The 22565-nt window shown below is 38.3% G+C and overlaps 1 protein-coding gene and 1 long non-coding RNA gene across 4 annotated transcripts in view; one reads left to right on the forward strand and one right to left on the reverse strand.

Moving 5' to 3' along the window:
- LOC146425056 (uncharacterized) overlaps positions 1-6533 on the reverse strand; it is a 22842-nt gene extending 16309 nt beyond the window's left edge. Inside the window, exons 1-2 of the long non-coding RNA XR_014846787.1 lie at positions 6394-6533; positions 2377-2466 (exon numbers count right to left, since the gene is read on the reverse strand). This is a non-coding gene — a long non-coding RNA (uncharacterized LOC146425056). The remainder of the gene's footprint in view (positions 1-2376; positions 2467-6393) is intronic.
- A 6597-nt stretch (positions 6534-13130) lies between these two features.
- FYB1 (FYN binding protein 1) overlaps positions 13131-22565 on the forward strand; it is a 43737-nt gene continuing 34302 nt past the window's right edge. For 2 of the 3 annotated variants that reach the window (XM_085043753.1, XM_085043752.1), the window contains exons 1-2: positions 13133-13328; positions 19057-20158. In XM_085043753.1, coding sequence (XP_084899879.1) covers positions 19084-20158 — 1075 coding nt within the window. In that variant the 5' untranslated portion in view covers positions 13133-13328; positions 19057-19083. Of the gene's footprint in view, positions 13329-19056; positions 20159-22565 lie in introns of all 3 variants that reach the window. The other variant, XM_085043751.1, reaches the window with a different exon arrangement.

The following is a 22565-nucleotide window of genomic DNA, read 5'->3' on the forward strand; positions in this document are numbered from 1 at the left end:
GCTGGATGTGAAAACATTCCTGCTTAAAAAAAAAAAAAAAAATACAAAGATGATAGGCGTAGGGTAACCTACCATTGTCTAGGATTTAACACTCAGTGTGAGCAGACATGGTGACCAAGCACCTCTCCAGTACAGTGAATCATCTCCCTCTGAAAAACTGATTTTCTTCCTAAAAGCAGAATTCTCCCTGTCCTGTAATTAAATGTCTTTTGTAAGTTGCTCAAGTAAAATGTGGAAGCCTTACTCATCTCCTTCCTATTCTATGCTCTTTTGGCGGTCATTTCTGAATATGAACAAATATAAAGTAATATAAATTATAATATAATTCCCACTTTAAACATAGTCACAGTTTATTTAAACATACTTGATTTCAATCCCATATTTTTTGGTATGAATAATCCTTTTTCCCTGTTACTTACAGATCTTGTCATAACCTTTCATCTCCACTTTCTTAAGTTACCCAAGGGAAGCCCTTTCAACGTCTTCTCAGAAGTCAGGAAGCCCTACTTATACTAGAACTCTTCACTTTGTCACTCAACACAGTTGGCCAGAACTGCATACAAGACCCTAAACAAGTGCTCCCTCATAAGTGCTCTGCACAAATTCTTTTCCTGCCTCTCCCAAAAATCATTTGCTTAATGTGCATTCAAATTACATGTGCTTTTCACATGTGAATGTCACATTAATGACTCATTGTCTCCCTTGTCTCTCTGGCACAAAGCAAAAAATCTTCTCTCTAGCCTTAAGTGTATGACTTTATTCAACTTTGGTTGAGTTCTATCACTCCAGTACACAAACTCTTCTCATTTTTCATGTATAACAATTTGATTCTCCACAGCATGAGAACCATTCAGTTAGAACACCTTCAGATAACACCAGTATAGGCCCAGCTCTTGAACCAGACTCCTGACCCAAGTAATGGATCAGACAGGGTCAGTCCCATGACTGATGCCTGCAGAACACTGTAAGTCATGCCAGTTAAACTCAGTCATTCTCTTTCCACTAAACTGATGTTGTTTTAGCCACCTTCTTTTCTACCTTGCAGCTTTTCTGACAGGTCCCTTGCTCTCCCAGTTCCCATCACTTAAAATTCACTTCAGGTCATCACATGAAATACTCTGCTGAAATCTAGACAAATAAAATAAATTTTATTACCTTTGCCTAAATTGTCAGCTATACTTTGCAAAACAGGTATTTATTTATTCAAACGTAATCCATCTTCAGTGAAACCTACATTAGATGTAGCTACATATATCTAATGTTTTCTCACTCAAATTGTTTTTTCAAAACTGTTCTTAGAGTTGTATAATGTTGTGCTCAAGAAAATAAGCATGTAGCTGCCCTAGTAATTGCCCAGTTTGAGGAAAATAGGTAGTATGTTTGCTAATTGCCATTATAAGTATCTGTACTTGTATTTACTATTATCTATATAATAGATAGTATTGATATATTACGTTAAAAGTTTAATAGAAAACGAATGGTTTGGGACTTCCAATAATCCTTCCAGTAATCCTTTCAGTTCTGTAGTACTGACATTGCAGGGAAATCCTGATTACACCACAGAATATTGTTTGAACCTTGCTTCTGACACAGATACGATATTTTCTGTTATTTTACTATATTTATTTATCCCCCATTACTTCATAGTGAGAAGATTGCTCACTGAAAACTGAAATTATTTTTATTTAGAAGTTAGATATCACCAAAATATACCAGTACCCTCTTTCCTGTTTTAGCCAGTACTTTTTCCTTCTTTCACCCCTTTTCATTAAGCCCTCTGGTTTAGTTGTGGGTTTTTTTCTAAATCCACTTCACTGAAGTGCATGGCCACATGCCGCTTCTTCCTTTAATTTTTGTGCATAGGAAGTCTGCAGCACTTCAGAACTTTAATAGCCTGTCAGACCAGGACAATGGTATTTTTCTGATAGTATCAGCTATGAAGAGCTGAATAATTAAATGATAATTTACAGGAATATGGTTCAGCCTATTAGAGACAAAAAATTACTTCAGATTTTAAGCTTCCATGAAAGTCTGAGTCAGAATAAGAGATGCAGAGGGTTGATAGTGGAGGCCAAACATATGAAAATTCAAGAACCCAGAGTATGGAAAACAAAAATGAAACACATTTGCCTTTTTAATTCAGTCAAAGATTACTGAAAAAATAACTATATAATTTTATCATCAGCATAGGCCTGGTTTTCATAAAAATCTTGCAAGTCATTAAATGAATGAATAAAACCTATTCACCATTCCCAATGGTGCCATGTAACCCAAACAAATATTGTTTAAAATTCTGTAAGGTCTCTGATAATGTGCAAAACAAAAATACTGCTGATGTCTTTTCCTGTGACGGCTGGATAGACCACATACACTCACTCATAAAAGTTCACAGTGAAGGACAAAGGACATTTTTGATTCCCTCTCGTACAGTGCATACTCCTTAGCAGACTTGTGGAGACAAAAAACCTGAAATTATGGTAAGCACAGAATATTATTAATTTACTTTTTACTACATGGATGCTTTAGATGGATGCGTTAGCACTAAAACTGCTGTGGGTGTGACTGGAAAACTTTTAATGTATTTCTAGTAGTTATAAAATCCTTGCATCTGGCTTCCTGATATTTTGAGGACATGAGGAATTTCTTTTTCTTTAGGTCCTTCATCATCTGAACTGGTTAGTATGTGCATTACTGATTCTGACATTCAAAATTAAGGAAAACAACTTCTTTCAAGGCCAAGCTGACAAATTATTTGGGTATCCAGAGGAATTGTGCACTCAAGTGTCAATGTGACACCTAACAAAAAATGGGAAGGGGTCACACCTTCTAATTAGATTTTCAGAAAATAATTGCACTATCTTATTTTGATTCAGCAGGACTTTGTGACTAAAAAGATAAAGGGATTTATCTGTAAATCTTCTCTATAGTTGAATGGGGAGTGTGGTGTGGTATTGTGTATTTAGTGAACTGGTAGAATTTGTTTCCTTAGAAAATCAGTTTCTTTAGACTCCATATAAGTATCTTTTTCTAAGTACTTTATTAATAAATCAAATTGATCATTTCAAGATTAGAGATTTTACAGATATATGCTGAAAAGGAAGAAATGTGAATAACTTTTCAAGCCGTCTTTGCTCTTGGAAATAATTTAGACCTTCCGGAGCAGCTCATATACATTTATCATGGTACCTATATCCAAATAATTATCTTCTCTGGATGCAGTACTATTAAAAAAGTATTGCATTGTTTATTGCAATACTTTGTTTATTGCAAAATTTTATTTATTTATTTATTATAATATTATTTGTAGCAATATTATATTGTTTATTTGAAGCTTCCAATCCCATTCCAAAAGAAAAAAGTTGCCTTGTGAAACTTAGAGGTGCAAAAAGTTGTCCATTGCAATTGCCACTTGAAAAATGGTAATGTGAATTAGATTGAATACAGAATATGGTTCACACTTCTTAATGCTTCACAAAGTTCTGAGTGTGCTGGTTGAATTTGTCTCTGCTTTACACTATGATCAAATTCTTCCTGAATCTGAAGAAAAGTGTTTACATAAGGGATAATTTTTGGTTTTAAACTATAAACCAGCTATTTTTACTTTATTTATTTCTGTTGTAATCCCTTTGTGTAGAGTCAAATACTAAAGGTCAAAATACTACATTTTTTACACCAATAATTCAAGTCACCTTACTTACTCTAGATTTACATATTGATAAACAGGATCTGAATAAGGACTACCAAAGTAGCATCTTGCTGTGCTGCTGCCTGCTGATTTCTAGCTGCCACAGAAGTTATTCAACTTGTACTAGAGGAGGCCAAATATATATGTCATCTTTAGGTTTGCAAAATCCTACATTAAAAACTGCACAGCAAGCACACAGTTACTCTTCTGATATGATTCTGACTAGTTGCTTGTACAAACAGCTTTGTTTAGAAACAGTATGCCTGTGGATATGTTGATCACTGAACCTCTGCTGTTGCCAAATGCAGCTTGAAAATAAGCAACAATCAACAGTTTCACTTTTTTGATTAAGCCTTTTCAAATTTCAAGGTTGTTTTCCCCAAATCCAAATATGAATGACAATTCAAAGTAATGCAAGCCATGAATTTATTCCTTTAGTCTATTTTCTTGACAATGCTATATAGAACTACAGAGAAGGAAGTGCTTTCATCTTTGCATCACAGGAAACCGAAAAGCTTCACCAAGGAAGTTAATCACATTCTTTGGTCTTTGCTTTGACTCTGCATAGGTGAAAATTTATATTATAGCAATATGAGAAGACAGAAAAAAAAATTAGGAGGAAAGCAAAATAAGTAACAGAAGAAAGTGGAGGCAGGAGTACTCCAGGAAAGTTTGATTTCTGGCATTTTTACATCAGAAAACAAACTTGTGAAAATGCAATTTGATTGATCTATTTCGATTTACCCTTTGTTTAAAGAAAAAAAAAATCCTAAAGATTCTGCACAGAAATACATTATATCATATACAATTTTATGTTAGTTATAAAATGTGCTGAATGTCTATCCACAGTCAGGAAGAACCATCTCACAAGGAGCTCTGAGTGACAGGACTTCTACCTTCTTGCAAAGATCACTGCCCATTAGAGGTCACTATTGTGCCAGCACCCGCAAAAGGCACCACGCAAAAAATAGGCACATGATACTCCTACTGAGAAAGTGCAGCATGCAAGGGTTCCCTTCTGTGCGTGGCTGAAAGGTGAGACCCATCTGGCCGCAGGGCAGGTGTGTGATGGAAGAGGAGGCACACAGCACACTTATCTCTCATTTCCTAGGTAGCACATTCCAACTACTGGATAAAATGGGGAAAGGTGAGGTTAGCAGAAGCAAATCTTGGGAAAAGGCTGGAGTAGGACAGGCAGGAATAAATGTTCTTTTTGAAAGAAACATTTAGCATACCAGCAAGGCTTCAGAATATGGGGTTTGTGTACACTCTCTGTGCAAGCTTACTTTACCAAAAGGACTCTCCACAGATGGAAAACTGATCCTGGTTTCTGCTCTGATTGCCAGAGGCACAGGTGAAGCCTTCTCACTTCTCCTTTCTTTTGTTTACAGATTTATATCACAGGCTAACCAGTTACTTTAAAGCCAGAGGGCTTTATGACCAACCTGCCACTACCTGCTAAAGATCAAGGATCAGTGATAGTCAAAGTCTTTTAAAAGCCTAAAGGATAGGAACATAGAAAGGGTGTCAGGTGTTACGCAAATACGAGACAGAAGGACTTAGGAAATTTTTTCTGAAACAGTCTTCTTAAAGATGTTTGGATCAAACTGTGTTTTCGTTTTCAAACTTTATTGTCTTTGATTAAAACTGTTTCTGAAGTTACTTTGTGTTTTGAAATGTTTATGCTGTGGAAGTATTCTCTTTGTTGTTGTTATTTAGGCCATATCATTGTCTTTTTCTAAAGCTTTCCATTTCTTCCTTCTTGTTTTAGACTATAAAAATAATTGCAGTACAGAATACAAGGTAACTAAAAAATTAAAATTTCAGACCACAACAAAAGACTTCAGAAGTATTAGATGTAGTTCTAATAAACCGTACTAATTATCACAGAAACACTGGGTAAGGATACAGTCACAGAGTGGTAAGAGCTTCCTGGCAACTGAGAATTTAACTTGAGCATTAATTTTTTGTTTCACATGTGTTCAAATTTAGCCTCACTTGTGACAGGTGATTTCTTGAGAGCACATGAAGTATAGAAAAGTGTCAATTTCTATTTATTAGAATTAATTTTTTTTCCAAACCAGGGAGTGTTTGACTAATTGAGATTGACCATGAAAGTCCAAGAGATTTTGTTTGTTTGGGTTTTTTAAGCAAACATCTGTTTAAAACAAAAGTAGCCTGACCCTTCTAGTAGGAATTGAGAAACAGCTAACAAATATAGGATTGATCTTCCACTTTTTAAAATAAAGAGACTGAAGAGATATTGTTAAGAAATCATCTGACATTAACAGAGACTAAAAGGCTATCATCTAAACCTTTTTTTCAGAGGAGGATATTTTGAAGAGTAAAGGCCATTTATTTCCCACTTCTCAGAGAAAGCCCAAGATACTTGAGCTAGGTGATACCTGAAGAGGCACAGATGTCAGCTGCAAGTCTACTCTGCCACCTTAAGGCAATGCAGAAGGGCAAACAGCTCAAACCAGGACATTGCCCGCAGCTGGGGTGCTTTTTAGGAAATATGAGTTTCTATTTTGCTTCTTTGCACTAAAAGAAGGTGAGGCTTGAAGAGCTGATGGGCATTTAATATATGAGAGGGCAGGAAAGGAGGTTGTTTTGTTGTATGAAAGCATGGGGTGTCCACAGAGATCCCTCTCTCCCTCCCTCAGGATCTACACAACTGGTGAGCTATTTGCATGGATTTTGCCTACCTTTTTGCCTCCCAGGCAAAGACAAGGAAGAACGTGTTGAAGAGAAAGGGAAGTCAGGACTGTTTCGCTAAAGCTGTGTGTTCCTCTTGCTTTTCCACTTCCTCCTGGTATGAGCAGCTGGGGGGGATGCCGAAGGGGAAGCCAGACCAGCTGATAATTCCCTGCCCAGCCATTCACATGAGGGTGTATACGGAGGAAACTGAAGCAACTTCTTCTTTGAGAAAGTTTTCCTTCCCCTCTGACCTCTCAATGTCTCCCTCCCGCAGTTCAGGCTCCCTCCCTGCTCCTGCCCCCAGCACAGCTGTGGCCATGGCTGCCTCCAGGCCTCAGGCCTGCCCCGGCTCCAGCCAGCCCCAGGGCCCTCCAGGACAGCCTGAGCCCCTTCAGGGAGGCACAGAGTCGGGGCTGGGTGAGCAGATGGTGGTGAAAAGGAGGGTGCAGCCACAGCCATTCCTGAGGGGCATGGAGGAGGGAAGCTGGGGGAGCACAACATCGCCAGGGCAGACTCACCCCAGGTGCCAGCTGCAGACTCACCCCAGCTGCCAACTTGTGTGCCAGTTTGCCACACAAACTGCTTATGCTTGTGCTCCCAGTTGCCCTACCCTGCTCCTCCGTCCTTCCACTCACCCCAATCTCTAATTTCCTTTCATACACAGCTTCCAGCAATTGCCCAGCCAGTGAGTCTGCTTGCCTGCCAGTCTTCTGTGTGGAAAGCTTGTCATATGGAGATGGCCACCAGGCCCTCTCCACATCCCCCTTGCCCCAGACCAGGAATTGGTTGCTGCAAACTCAGCCATCACAGCTACAATCACATCACCAGCAATTTAACTCATCATATCATCTATGCAGGCTACCCTTGGTGATCAGTGGCATCCCTCAGTAAGGAGAGCTGTGGGTTGTGAGCAGCAGTGGTGCTGTGGCGCACCTGAGAGCCGCCTCAGCCCCTGTTTCACAGGGCTGTGCCTGCATCCATCAGGGCTCTCACACCACAGTGAAATCTTGTGCCTTCCAGAGGGTTTCCCTGTGCTGGGTTTAGCAAAAGCCTGGTGCTCCCATTTTGTCCATCAGGAGTGTTTTCTGCTGTGGCACTGCTTTCAATTCCCCCTGAACTGCTAGTGCTGAACCCAGGCAGACAGAACACAGGGATGCTGATGTGAAAAACGAAGTTTCACTTGCCTGTTAGGATTTTAAAAGTTTAATAAAAGACAATAGGGGACAAAGGCAATAAAGCAAAAACAGCACTGGGTGCTTGGTACAGGGTCCAGGCTTTATATAGTTAACTATTGCATCATCCAAATGCATATTCATAGAAAATTATGCATATTCAAACATTTCTTCAAACTAGTTTGCATGTTCTAGGAACCTTTTAGCATGGCTCCTCCTCTGGCCAGCCTCTTTGGACCATGCATGGTCCTTTTGGAGAATCGTCTATCTCCCCTGCATTCCATGGTTTCAGCAGGTGACAGTCACTGATAGAAATGTCAGAGGCAGGGATCCTTGTCACACCCACTTTTTGGATATTATCCTACCAAGCAAGTGGTTTAATTATTGTCAGTTAACAATAAGTATTCTAAAACAACCATATTAGCTGTTTCAACACCATATGTAATTTAGTTGCAAAGGAAAATAAAGGTATTTAGTTATTATAATAGAACAAAGCTATTTCTGCAAGAATCAACACCGTATACATAGCATCCATCTCAACATTTGCAAAAAGCCAGCACTAGGATATGTATTTATCACACTGACTTGAGCAGAACCCACACAGCTTGCAGGGTAAAAAGCCTCATTGAAAAGCCACCTTATGTGAGCCCTCCGTGTGGGTGAGCTCCGCAGCAAAACGAGCAGGGAAGTGCCTTTGGCATGGCAGTGGGCACTGCAGGTCAGTACAGGGGCACACATGGAGCTGGATGCAGGGCAGTGCAGGTGAATCCCTTAATGGAGCATGACAGCTAATACCTCAATACAGACTTTGTACTGAAAAAAAAAATTGCTTGAGATTTGGGCACTCCTCAAGTCACAAAAAAAAAGGAAAGACTTTTGGCTTTTTGCATGAAAGATTTTTTTGTACAAGCAAGTGCTTTGCATCATCTGTAGCTACCCTCAGGAAGGACTGTGATTTATTACTGTGCATGCACCTCCGTAGAAAACCAGGGTCTTAACAAACATTTGATTGTGATGCTCTGGAGTGTTCTGGGGTTTCCTTCATGACAGGAACTTGTCCCTCACAAGGCATAGTCAGGGTAAGGAGACTGCCAGTGTCTCTTTGACTTCTTGAATTTGTCAATCCCACTTTTCTCTAGTATATAAAAGTATGAAGAATGGAAACAGATTGCTGCACTCCTTGTTCAGGCAAATATAAATATATTAATATTAGGCAATGGTTATAAGACTATAGCTATTGAATAGCAACAATTTAAAAGAGCCACAGCATTGAATTGAGTAGCTTCCAGGGAATCCTGCATGTCAGTTGTCCCCAAACCACATCTGGAAAGCCAAATTGTTCCCATAAACATGACAGTGCATGTAGACACAAGGAAATGCTGTTAATTTGCTCATGACCAAACTTCTGTCAGAAATACTAAAACCACCTTCAAATGAGAATGCAATGGAAATGCAGCAGCATGTTTTTGAGGAAGTCTAGCTCTGCCTGCAGACACAAAGATAAAGCAGACTGACACTAACGAAAATGTTGGTTCTCAAAGTGTGCTGTAGCAATTGCAGGCAGAAGCTCCTGCCAGTATTCAGGAATATCAAGTTTATTCTGAAAATCAGGTACTTTCCAAAGTGATGCTGAAGCAGGATGACTGCCATGGCAAGGTGGCACTTTTCCCCAGAACTCTGGTTCTGGGGAGTGGCACAGCATTGTGAAGTAGGACTGCTGACTCTCTGCCTTGCCTTCTAATGAGGTTCATGTACTCGAAATGTTACCCCCGAAGCTGCAGGAAATCAGGTAGTGTGCAACTCTTCCAGTACAAGTATGTACAGAGATGATTGATAGAGAAATATATCATTTCTGCTCCAGTGCCAAATCTGCCCACATGTCACTGAAAACTAGGAAATAAACTCTCCAACCAATTTGTTAGGTAAGAAAGCCAACATTATTTTATTAGCAACACTGGATGTGTGCAACATGCATGCTCAGTAACCTAATAGACCAAGTTATATTCCTGAAACTAATACACGTTCCTCACATTTCCTGAACACCTGTATATATGCTAATTATTCCAATTGACTTGTTTGGGTATGTTTCCAGATCTTCTGATGAGTCTTTTCTCCTTGACAATGTCTCAAATATGTTGTCAGGTCATGATGTACTTCTCTTATCACTCTTTGCTCTGACACACAATCCTTGTTCTCAAAACTAAGATATCAGCTAGTACATATTAATCACTGATAGAAGTAAACAAGGAAGCATTAGCTGTCACAAGACTTATTAGTCACAGATGTAGGGAGTTAGCACATTCATCTCTGATATTTGTATTAAGGACTCTATGGTACAAAACTAAGCATTAACCATGAATATAGGGATCATACACTAATGTGCTAAAGTTAAAAGGATTTTCCAACAACTTCCTTCACTGCTGCACAGAGTTCTTCTCACAAAAATATAACCTGTTCATAGCAGCTAGGAGGCAAAAAGCCTGTGAGAGAGAGGAGGCGGAAGCAGGAAGCAGTTTCAGTGAAAAACGCTGCTGACATTCACTTTCTCTTGCTCACTGTTCCACATATTTGCACGTGTTGTATATTACAGAGCAACGCTATTCTGACTTAGGAAGGAGATTTTCAAACTGCTTTAATGATATTAATGTACTTGTACAGAGGTGCTCTCCTGCATACTACCCTCCAGCCCCATCTCTCCTATATGCACATGGTTTAAAGTTTACCTGCCCCAGACAATCATCTCTGCCTTTTTTTTCTCTCACCCTCCCTCATCACTAACTCTTTTATGCTCTCACCTAATTTGGGATCATGTAATTCACTTAAAGTTAGTGAAATGAAGCAGGTTAGAAACAACATAAAAAGATAAATATTTTATTTTTTGTATCATGTCACTTTAGTTCACTGCAACTTAAACAATAGTGTTGACACAACGTTGGAGGTAACAAGATCCTAAGTATGATACTCTTTTTGACCTTTGAATTGGAAAGCAAGAGGTGTTCAGATGGAAGTACCTGACTTTTCAAACCATTTTAGAGCAAAGGGCAACATCAGCAGATGAAAGTTAAAATACCTTAAAAAAGGTGGACTAGCCTTTACAGCAGAGACTCATTGAATGACAGAATCATTAGGGCTGGAAGAGAAGTCTGAAGATTTCAGTCCAACCTCCCTGCCAAGGTTACACAGGAACATGTCCAGGTGGGTTTTGAATGTCTCCAGAGAGGGAGATTCTATTACCTCCCTGCACAGCTGTTCCAGTGCTCTGTCACCCTCTGTATAAACCTCATATTGAGGTGGAACTTCTGTGTTTTAGTGTATGGCCATTGCTCCTTGTCCTGTCAGAGGGCACCACTGAAAAGAGCCTGGCACCATCCTCTTGAAAAACACCCTTGAGGCATTTGTATGCATTAATGTGATCCCCTCTCAGTCTTCTCCAGAATAAACAAGCCCAGTTCCCACAGTGTCTCATCATAAGAGCAATGCTCTAGATCCCAAATAATGTCTGTAACCTTTTCTGAGTCCTCTCCAGTAGCTCCTTTTCATTCTTGTACTGAGTAGCCCAGAACTGGACACAGCACTCCAGATGAGGGCTCACGAGATCTAAATGGAGTGGGAGGACTTCCTCCCTTGGCCTGCTATCCACACTCTTCTTGAGTGGCCAGGGTTCTGATTCTTTTTCTACCCTTTCTTCTTTCCTCAACTTTTGGCAGATTTTATTCCTAAGCAGCCACTTTTCCAAAGTTACATGGAAACAGCTGGATAAATGCTCTGATTAAAAAAAAAAAAAAAAAAAATATATATATATATATATATACACTTAAGGTTGCAGTCATAAAATTTCTACATGGGAACATAACACGCTGCTGTTTTGCTGGGATTTAGATGCTGGGTTTGGTCTATACAGGATGTAATGGCATGTGTATACAAGAGAAGGCATTATGATTAGTAGCATCCTTGTCTTGCTTGAATATGAACTTGTGATTTTGTTGCTGCTGCTGTTGCTGTTGTTTTTGTGAAAAGTAAAAAAGGCAAAATAACTTTACACTGCTTTCAGGCTTGCAGGTCCTGTTCCTTAAAGTATTAATTTATTCAGGCTCTTTCTTCTCCTAAAAATAGCTAATTTCCCCATATCAGTCACAAACAACCTTCACAGAAATAAGTGGAAAAAAACCAGAGAGATTTCAGGAAGCTGTTGCACCTGCAAGTGTAAAATGAAGCACATGGTGGATGTTGCAGATGGGCAACTTTCACAGCAATTTCACAGCATAAACTGTTATTTTCATTGTGTTTGCTGCAATTTATATTCTCATGAGTATTCTGTCGCTTAGGGATGTACTTATTTGTGTCTATTGGATGAAAGAGACAACAGAGACTGTCTAGCATTCAGAGCTGCAAAGATAAGCTAGTTCTTTGATCATTGCATGATTTGTCTAGAGCTGATACTATGAGCAAATCCTTGCAGTGTTGTTTATCCACACAAAATTACTATGTTGCTAAAGTTAGCATCTTAAAACAGTCATGAAGACTGCTGCATACAACAGCAAGTCGCAAAGTTTAATCTGCCTTAATATTAATAATAAATGCATTATCATCTGTGATGATTGTTTATTTTCACAAATAAATACTATTTTATAAATAAAATACAATGTTTAGCTGAATGAATAGGATAAAAAACTGCATTTCTACTACTACAAAAAACCATTGTGTTATATTACAAAACAGTCAGTAATCATTGGCATGTAGCAGTGTTTCTAAATCAAATAAGCTCCATCCAGCACCATAATAAACTTCGGAAGTAACTAAGCTATGTTTTTGTAAAATTAAGCTGGAAATATCAAGAACTTCCAATGCTTTTCTTTAACACCTCAAAATATTTCAAAAAATACTAAGAAGGTTATGCAGAAGGAGAATGGTAGACCATGAGGAAGATTCAAATAACTTTTAATTAAAATCAAAGACACACAGCTTTTCTTCTGCAATCTCACCCCCATGCTGAACTCCAGCAAATTCACTGAGCTGTATTTTGTGGAGGGCTTTGTGTTTGTGGTTTTGATTTACCTTCAGCATAAATGCAAATTTAGAATATCTTGTGACCCTTATCTTCTCAATATCAGTTTTTCTGTCTTATATCATCCTTCAAACTCTATGACTTGCATAATGAACACACAGGAAGAAGGACTGAATGATCATGGGTTTTTTTTAAAAATAATCTCCACATAGCAAAAGTTTTAAAAACTGGCCAGCAGAATCTCAAGATCCTACTGGTGAAAGTGGAAGCAAACAAACACATAAGCTGACACCTGATGAGTGGGAATGGATGCAGGATTCTCAGTGGTAGCAGGGCACTGGACTTATGACCAGTCCACCCTTTATGCCTGTAATTGCCACACACATTTCATTGGCAGTTATTCTGTAAAGGCTCGGGCTTGTATGCACCAACACGTCCTCCCAGACTATGCAATATGGGCTAAATGCAATACTTTTGGGTATCACATGGTGCTTACTGCTGATGGCAGCATCCAACCAGTCTGAACACACTTTAGTTCCCTTTTCCTCCAGCACTTCTTGCCTAATATCCTGGGGAGAGCAGTTTTCTCTGCTGTTCATGATAATGAAACCCACAAGTGACATTCTTATGCAAACCCTCTGTGAGAAGCAGAACTCCTGTTAGCAAACAGACCAGACTGTTAAGGTGATACACCCGGGGATAGTCGCATTGAAGGAGACAGTTTTTCTGCTTGTATCAAAATACTGAAGAGCTTTGGGATATCCAGGTAAACTGTTGTACATGTTTGTCTTAAAAATGTGCGGAAAGTTCCAGAAGAAATAGAAGCAGTACAAGGTGTGAAATATAACTTAATTAACTGGAAATCTAGTTGTAGATTTTACTTAGTTTAAGAGATGAAAAGATGCTAAACTGGTAAGAGGGACATTTTCTTCTCAAAGTTCTGTGTTTAGTTGTCTGAAATTTTTCTAAAAGTGGTTCTAGTTTAAGTGGCCTTTACATTTGAATAGTAGCATGGTGTCACTCAAAGGTGATTATTTTTCAGTTGTCCTCTTTACATTATTTGTCACTTGTTAAGTTATGGGAAGGGTATTTTTTAATACACCATATTCTGGATTGATATATTAGTGTATGTTTTTTGTCAGTAGTTGGTAACGGAAAATATTTTCCTTTCTATTTATGACTCAAAATGGTACTAAATGTCTTAAAATTGCAGAAAATTTCCTTTGAAATCATATGGGATCCTGAAATTTTAGAAATAAGGGTAGGAACTTTGCAGTCACAGGAATTCAAATTTCTCTTCCTTGATTCTTGGAGAGTTCACCTTAGTGGGATAACCAGACAAATAAGACAGTGACTGTATACACTATCTTATAAAAATGGGGTTCTGAGTGAAGAGAAATCTGTTTCATTTCTGGGCAGGTCACAAGAAAGTTTAAGTAATCTGAAAGTAATTCATATATGGCATGAGAAAGCATTTGAAAAAAAGTAATTTTAAATGTAAAATTATTAGGTGCCTTGAAATTTTATGTTTATATAAAACCATGCTACGAAAATACAATCCTTTTTCAGAAATAGATATTTACTAGTCTGTTTATATCACATAGAAGTTCTTGACGGAAAAATTGAAGCCACCAGGCTTCTGTTGTTGAAAACAAGTTGCCAGTGGTTGATAGTTGTTATTTTAAATTAAACTGGTACCCAAAAATTCATTAAGAGAGAAACTTTGTGTTGAGCCTATTAGAATACAGGATGAAGAGGTGACCATGCATCGATTGATGCTTTGACCTCTCGTGCAGTCTGTGACAGCAGTAGTTTGGGACCAAGACTGGGTGCAATCTGGCCGTTCTGGTCAAGCTCTATGCATTCACTAGTCCTAGTCTCAAACTTCAGTTCATCTGGAATTGTCCTTTTATGTTTCTGCAATATGAGTAGGTGGTCTTATTATTAGATAGAAAGTGAGAAAAAGTGATGAGAGAGATAAGAAGGGTGTAGAGGAATGCACAATGGCAAAGATGCAGAATATACTGTGACCAGGCTGGAACACTGCCTTGTCTCATTTAGACAACCATGTGTGTGCTGGTTTTGTCTTGCTGGTGTTAGAGGGATGTTTGAAATGATGCTGCTAGAGTAACATAGGGACTTTCAGCTTCTCCATAGGGAATTCCTTAGATTTCTATCTTCTCCATCCTAGAGATCTGCCCTTCATAAAAGCCTCAGGCAGCAGCATAGCCTGCCTCCTCAGTCTTTAGTATTATCTGGTGAGGGCTCATTTCTCCTTTATACCAACCATTGTATTAGCAAGCCTTGCTTGGGTAAACTGTGTCTCTTTGCCTTGTTTTCATATTTCTGCTACATACATTCTCAGGTGCAGAGCATTGCAACATCTCAACTCTACTTTCCAGATGCTACACCTACTCTCAGAGAGATTCTTCTTGAGCTAGTAATTATAGCTAGACTCAAGAGGAAGAAGAGCCATGTGGAAGTCTCTTCTGGAAACAGCCAGGTTCCATGATAATTCTGAGGTGCCTGTTTGGAAAAGAAAGTAGTCAAGCAATAATTTATCACAAATTCAGAAGGGCACTGGCACCTAAACAAGAAGTCAGACTACTTCAAGTCCATTAACTTCCATAGAAGTTATATCAGGTTTTTATGAAGTTGCAAAATAATTTTCAGATTTGAATTGTTTTATAATTTTCATATGTGATTTTCATTGTCTTTTCTGTCCATTTCCTTATTCTTTATATCCTTTTTATAGGTTAGAGCTCAATTCCCCTAGCAGTTATCAGCTTCTCTGGTTATTTCGCTGCCACAGAAGTCATAAGAACATTTCCTTTCTTAAAGGGATAGCTTTATAATCTTTGTTTCATTACTCTCTAGAAAACTCATCAAGATATGATTTTGAGTTTTTTCAAGGTATGTTTAGAACTCATCACTTGGGAATAGAAAGGTAAAAGTTAAAGATGAGAAGTGAAAAGATGGGGCTTTTTTCTTTATAAATCAGACCTGCGTGTATTTTGAATTCATTTTATGTACAGTCAACAGTTACATATATTTCATTTGCCTAATTAATGGCTGTATGCACAAACATCTGCTATTCTGTTCTCTGATCCAATATTGATTCCAATATTTCTTTGAAGATAGAGTAGCCTCAAGGGGAAGTTGAAGTGAAATAATCCTTTGGCTTCACCAGGACAGGAAAGTAAATAATAAAATTATATTTATGCCAAGACAAAAAAAGATTTTTTCTTCAGACTGCTAGTTGAGACTGAAATATCCATAGCAAACTCAGGAAAAATAAAAGTGGAACTTTTCATATACTTTTGTGTTCTCATTACACTGTACTTTTATACAGAAATACACAGCTATATAGTAAATGATGGAGAATTACACTTATTAATGCTGTGGTGTAATTAAGGTGTAGCTGTGGAAGAATTCTTTACCAGTGTAACTTGGTATCTGTGTGTGTCTCTGATGAAGGCAGTGGGAAGCTGTGAAAACTCCATGTGTATAAATGAACCTATGGCATGGGAACTAAAACCTGGGTATTGCTCTAGATTTGAGCAAATACATCTGAATAATGCAACCATCTTGCATCTGAAGGAAATATTAACTCTGCTTCTTACATGCTGCTTCCAGTTCAAATCAAAAGTTGGAAAGCCAAAGTATTTTGCACTGACTTTCCAATAGAGATCAAAAAGAAAGTTCAGAAAATAACCCAAATAGGTTTTGCATGACACCCCCTTTGCACAGACACTTTGCACTTTAGAGGGGAAGGGCAGGGGGAACTTAATCTCTCTTCAGAATCTTTTCAATTTCTCATTTCATGATTTACAACCTACTGTATGTGATAATGGAATAGGTAACTGCTGTCACTTCTGGGAAGGGAAACACAGAAACTGCAGAGATTATTCTATAAGCAGGGCCACAAATAAAAGATTTTCTTTTTTCCCCACTTCCCCACTGTCTACCTGACCAGTCAGGCTGTGCATTAGAATCCACAATATGGCTTCTGATATAACACAATTTATGAAGGCAGAAACTGGTGATGTACACCAAAGAGAAGCAGAAAGATTTCACCAAGTTTCTTAATCTGTTTTGAGTCTTACTATTACCTTTACCTTTTACTACTCCTATTAAGTAAATGGAAGAGGCTTTACTGTTGATTGCAAGCACTTCCACAAGTCCAGAAGCTTTTTACTCTCACTGAGCTTGTAAATATGCATGACTAGGGAAAGGTTTGTTCTCAATATTTGGAAGGAATTTATTTTAAAAAATCCATTGACATTTCTAACATGGCAGTAGTAAATGGTTCAGTGCATTTGAAAGCACATATGAATTAATGTAATTGATGTAATTCATGTAATTGATGTAATTCATGTAATCTGGCTATTAAAAAATGTAGAAAAGTCCTCAGAGACCATATAATAATAACATTTTCTTCAAAGCCACAGTCCTAGCTTCCTAGCGGTCTACATGCTGAATTATTCTTGTTAGTAAAAAGTATTGTCATTTGCACAGTAAATTTTCTTAAATTTCAAGTGGAAGAAATAGCAAAGGAATTAATTTGTTGCTGTGACTTTCAAAAGAAATGAGATGCTGAATTGGCCAAGTAGCTGATCAAATCCTAGCTTAGAAGCTCTGAAGACCTCAGACATGAGGTAAAATTACAGTATCTCTGGTTGTCTAGAGTTTGTTACAGACCTTAAAAAAAACTATACATTAGTACTAAGTCAAGAGAGATCAGTGACAAAAGGCTTTTTTACTCTCTCTGGCTTTGCAGTTGGCTTAACTGTCTGTTTAAGTGGGTAATATCGGTGCTTGTGAGGTAATTTGGGACAAATCTTGAATGATTAGTGATACGTATACATACGTCTGCAATGTAATTGTGTGTGTGTGAGTGCGCATGTATCAAACAGCAGTAGATGGCTTAACCCTGATAATCTCCTTAGTAAATGTGTACTTCCTCCCTTCTCTATCTGTGCAAAAATACCCAACAATATGGTCTCTGGGTATAAGTTTCATTATGCCTATCTTTTTTTGGTTCTATTTAATGTAAGTAATTTGTAGAACAACACAATCAGTTTGGAAAGACTGAATTTCCTGGCAATGCTGACTGGGAAAGTTAACTTTAAATTGCAGAAGTCTCAGGTATATAACTACTCCAAAATAACAGGCTATTTGTATAATAAGATACAGTCAAATGGAAGGCTTGGAGCAAATAGGGCAAAAGCCCAATTGAGAAGCTCTTGTTATTGAAGTAAAAAAAAAAATCCCTAAACACTCAACACTGAATACTGAGTGAAGACACTGTTCATTGTTCAACCTCTAATCCTTTTTTCAAGCACCATTTTATTATGCTTTGTAGCAATACTCCTTCGTCTACAAACAGATGATTCAGAACCCTTCCTGGTTAAAACGTTCCTGCTTTATACCACAAGTGTTACATTTTAACTGACACAGAAAATCCTACTCAAACAAGTTGCAAATTGGATGTATCAATGTATCTGCTATAGCTGCATCCCTGCTGCCACTGTCAGCTAGGAGAGGAGACCTTCCTCCAGAAGGCTCCTAGAATCTAAAGGTGGTCCCAGCCCAGTGCAATGGGACCAACTCACTCCCATTTGCTCTCATACTGCACATTGTTCTGTTTTATTTTTCCTGAATTCAAATGCATTGAGATTTTGGGTTCACTTGATATTAAAGACTGGTCCTCAAAGTTATTGAATAGGGCTAACCAATTAAAACATCTATTTTCAAACAAAGTTGTGTTTTATTATCTTGGAATTGTTCAACTTCTTTTTTTACAAGAAGTTTGGTAATTTTGACATTATCTGGGGTTATAATTTCTTATTATCATTTCTTTCCATTTTACTTTACATAGTTTCATTTGCTATCCACACAGGCACAATTTTATTCAGACACAGAATGGAGAAGAGAAACAAGGACAAAGTGAGGGTGGGCGGAGCAGCAGGAAAGAAGATTGCTGAGAAAGGAAAGAAAAATTGACACACACATGCACCAACCAGAAGAATTTCTGTTTTCACAAAGGAACTTGCAGTTCTCCAAAGAGTTAGCAGGAATAACACTAATCTTCTACATTCCCCCAGGTTCTAGTACAATCTAGGCTTCTCACCACAGAACACTCAGTTTTGTAGGTATATTAATTTTGAAGTCATATGTATTTTCTTACATTTATTATGTGTCTAGTTCACAATTCCAAAAGTAAACAGAAATTATAGTATGCCCAAAAGAAGCTGCAGTACCTGAAAGCAGTACCTGAATTAAAAATTTGAAAGATACAAAAATGCAGCAAGGATGTAACAAAATGATCGGCTTCTCTTAACCCTACAGGAAGATGAGATATAACACCTCCTCAGCCAATCAGCAGTACTAAAGCCTCAGACCAGGAAACTCTTTAAAATACAGTACTTGTGAACATTGCAACAGGACTTTCTCATTGCTGCTCTTTCTTTTTCCCTTCTTTATGTTTATAGAGCTGCAAGCCACGTGTGAGGTTATTAATGGAGAAATCTGAGGCAGGTAGCAGAGACACAGAGGATGCTTCCAACAGTCGACCCTTCAAAATCCCAAGACAAGATATCCCTACAGGATTACAGACAAGGAAACTTGCACTAGAGAAATTTGCAACTAAAGGACCTGCATCATTTGCTCACCATAAGCCTCCTCTGGGAGTAAAGCCTTCAAGTGATGACAAAACAGGGAAGGATCCAAACCCACCACATCTGAACACAGTGGCACAAAGGTTTGGTGTTCAGCTTCAACCCACTAACAGAGGAAATGATGAAAAACCTGGAGGCACTAAATTCTCTGTCAAAACCAGTGACCCACCAAAAGAAGACCCAAATTTGCACCCAAAACCTGCATGGAACAAGTTCTTTGCTCCTGATAAAGAAAAAAGTTCTCTGGGACAAAAACCAAATTTAAATTTTGCACCACAGGAGAGTGAGGCAAAACCAGAATTTTCAAAAGTAGCTGCAGTTAAGGAAAAATTAAGGTCTGTAACACAAGAAAATGAGCCCAAACCTCCTGTTTCTAAACCACCACTTGCACAGAAACCCTCTCTTAACAATAAGGTCTCTCAGAATGAAGACACTTCTAATAAAAGTGGTTTTCTGCAAAGACTGCCAGGACCTAAAACAAATTTACGTGCACCCCAAGAAGCAAAGGAAATGAATGAAAATAGTAACTCTGATGCAGAAGCTGCAGGCAGTAATTCTCTTAAAATAACTCTGAAACCTATTGGCCTCAGGTCCAGCTTATTAAAAGGAGCCCCCAAAAACGTGGAAGAAAACACTGAAGAAAAGGGAATGATTTCTGCCAAGAACATCTTCGTTAACAAAATCATCCAGGAAGAATCAGGTTCTTCTTCTCATAAACTCCATAAGATGAACACAGCACTTGCTGCAGCAGGACCATCAGGTGAACCACAAGAGAAAGAAGATGGGGAAAGGAGTTCTAGAATGCCCAAGCAGAAAGCCTTGCCCCCAGTGTTCAAGCTGGGCCAGCCCCCACAGAAGCCCAAGAGACCCCCCACTGTGCACCTGGAAAAGTTCCAGAAGAGCAGCCAAAAAAAGAGTAAGTCCACTCCATTCTTGCTTCCTTGGGCATTAGCTTTTTGAAGCACTTAGTACCAGGTTAATTTCAGATGGAATCTCCAGCTCGGAAATAATATGACATTTGTGCATCAGAAAACCCCTTAAAACTTTAACTTAGTCTTGTGTCTCTTCTGTACAGGACAGAAATTAAAATTGTATTCTCTGCCTCTCAGTGATAAAGTGCAGGATGAATGTTTTCTGTATCAGGTTCATCTGTTTCTCAGAACTAGTCAGATGCAGCTATAACTTGTGTCAGGGAGTATTTTCTCAACAGATGTTTAAGTCCTGATTTAATTAAACAGATCAAACTTTGGCTCTTCAATTTTCAGTATAGTTAGTGAGAAAAGGAGATGCTCAGTGTGTTTTTCAGAGCACTAAAATGGCTGACAACAGATGCTCTGACTCCATGCTGTGCATGTGTGGTATATCAGGTTCATTCATGTAATTTTGCTGGTACATAATTTGTCCTTGTACCTTCTGTGTCTAGAATACAGTATGACTTGTGTTTCAGCAGTTCTGAATACACATAATGCTGGTTTTCCTGAGACAGAAGAGGTTCAGAGGAGCTATGGTGAGATGAAAAACTCAGAGCTTATTTCTCTCAAGACAAAAACTGTCACTAAAAACACAGAGTCAGCAAGCAACTATATGTGGTGTTACTATTAATTCTACTCAAAAATTACGAGTGTGTCAGTAATAAAAAACTGTACTTTCTTGTCAGCTGCTCTATTCTGGTTTTCCTCTGTTAACCTACAGTTAAGTAAATTTTCTAACAAACCCAAGATCAGGCCAAGATCCCCAAATGGGGGAAATTTATGTATCTCTTTAAAATATATATGCCCATATACAACATTAATATAGAAAGACAGCATTTTCAGCCAACTACACAGGTAGTTTTGTTTAGATAAAAAGACTAAGAACTTTGCTGGTTAAAACTTTGAGAAGTTCCAACAGGGGTTGGAAACACAGAAAACAGCAGTTTTTTAAAAAATACATCTTTTAGTTTACTTTAAGTAATTAATGGAAGAATTTTTTGTTCTGTTGGTTATTTTTTAAAATTTTTTTCTGGTTCCCATTCAGTTTTCAACACAAATCATTTTTTTCATCTTCTTTTTAAAACTGAGCATTAGAAATATTTATCCTGTACATTTTAAATTAGCACTGTGAGCAGGGCTATAAGAATAATATCAGCATTTTTGCTAGAAGGAGGGTGTCCAATTGTCACTAACCAGGGGTTAGAGCAGCTACCACCCTGATGAGTCACACTGGGAACATGAGGTAAGGATGGAGCTGCCCAGCATGGTGGCACTGGTCATTTCCCAAATATGTTGCAAAACTCACACTACTGAGTAGAAATCAAGGATATGGCATGGTCTTCTCTATCTCACAGGGTCAGGTCAAGACTGAAAGATTTAGAAGCCACATCCATGTGAAACTGTTCATAGTGGCCCTGAACTTCAGCCTTCCCCCGCAGAGCTGGCATGTAGACCTGGATGTTCTGTTTGGCTTTAATTAATGCAGCTCATTTCTTTGTGGCCAGAAATCTACACAGAGCAGGTCTGGTGGACAGACTAGGTGTTCTAGAGTGAATCTAGAACAAATTCCTTTTTAGCTTAGCAGTTACTCATTGTTGATGGGTTTCTTGGAACATAAATAACAAAATCTACCTACTTTGGAAGGGCAGTTAAACTGAACTGGATGTTTTTTCTTAGCTCTCATTTCAAGTATCAAAGTCATATCAGGAAGACATCACCCTCACAACAGATTCTTCCTGCTCATTACTGTGTCCTGGTGAACAGGAGTTTTCTGTGGCTGCTTAATTTGCTGCTATTATTCAGGTGCTGTATAAAAAGAATAAGCAAATGTAAATTGTTTTTCATGCAACAAAGTTTTCTGAGATGTAACCTTTGGAGCTTTTGGTCTGTACTAGGGCAAAAGTTAAGCTTTGTGTTGTCCTTTGAGAAGAGAAAACCTCCAGCGGTTTTTACACTTATGTTAGAGGCATGTGTTTGCAGTATAGAAAACCTGGTATTGCCTGATTTAAAACAAGAGTTTGAATTCTGCTTCTCAGAAGTATCAATTCACCCCTTTTTCTTTGGTTGTTATCCTTTCCCATGAAACCTGTTTTACTAGTTTTTGAAATTAAGTGCTCGCTGGGCATGAAATAACATTAAATGTTTGAGGCTGACGGACTTAGCTTTGACACAGCTTTGACTTAGCTATGTGTGGGAGAAGGATTTAAATCATCCACCCTGCCTGCAAAAATACAAAGGGATGCCAGCTTGGTGTTGGTTTTGCTGTGGATTAGAAATTTTCACGTAGTCTTGAAAAATTGTTCATTATAAAATTTCTGTGGATACAAATGTCTTCTTCAGGAAAGTCTGACA

The sequence above is a fragment of the Lichenostomus cassidix genome, chromosome Z, assembly GCF_008360975.1.
Source record: "Lichenostomus cassidix isolate B80296 chromosome Z, HeHo_3.0, whole genome shotgun sequence".
Taxonomy (NCBI): domain Eukaryota; kingdom Metazoa; phylum Chordata; class Aves; order Passeriformes; family Meliphagidae; genus Lichenostomus; species Lichenostomus cassidix.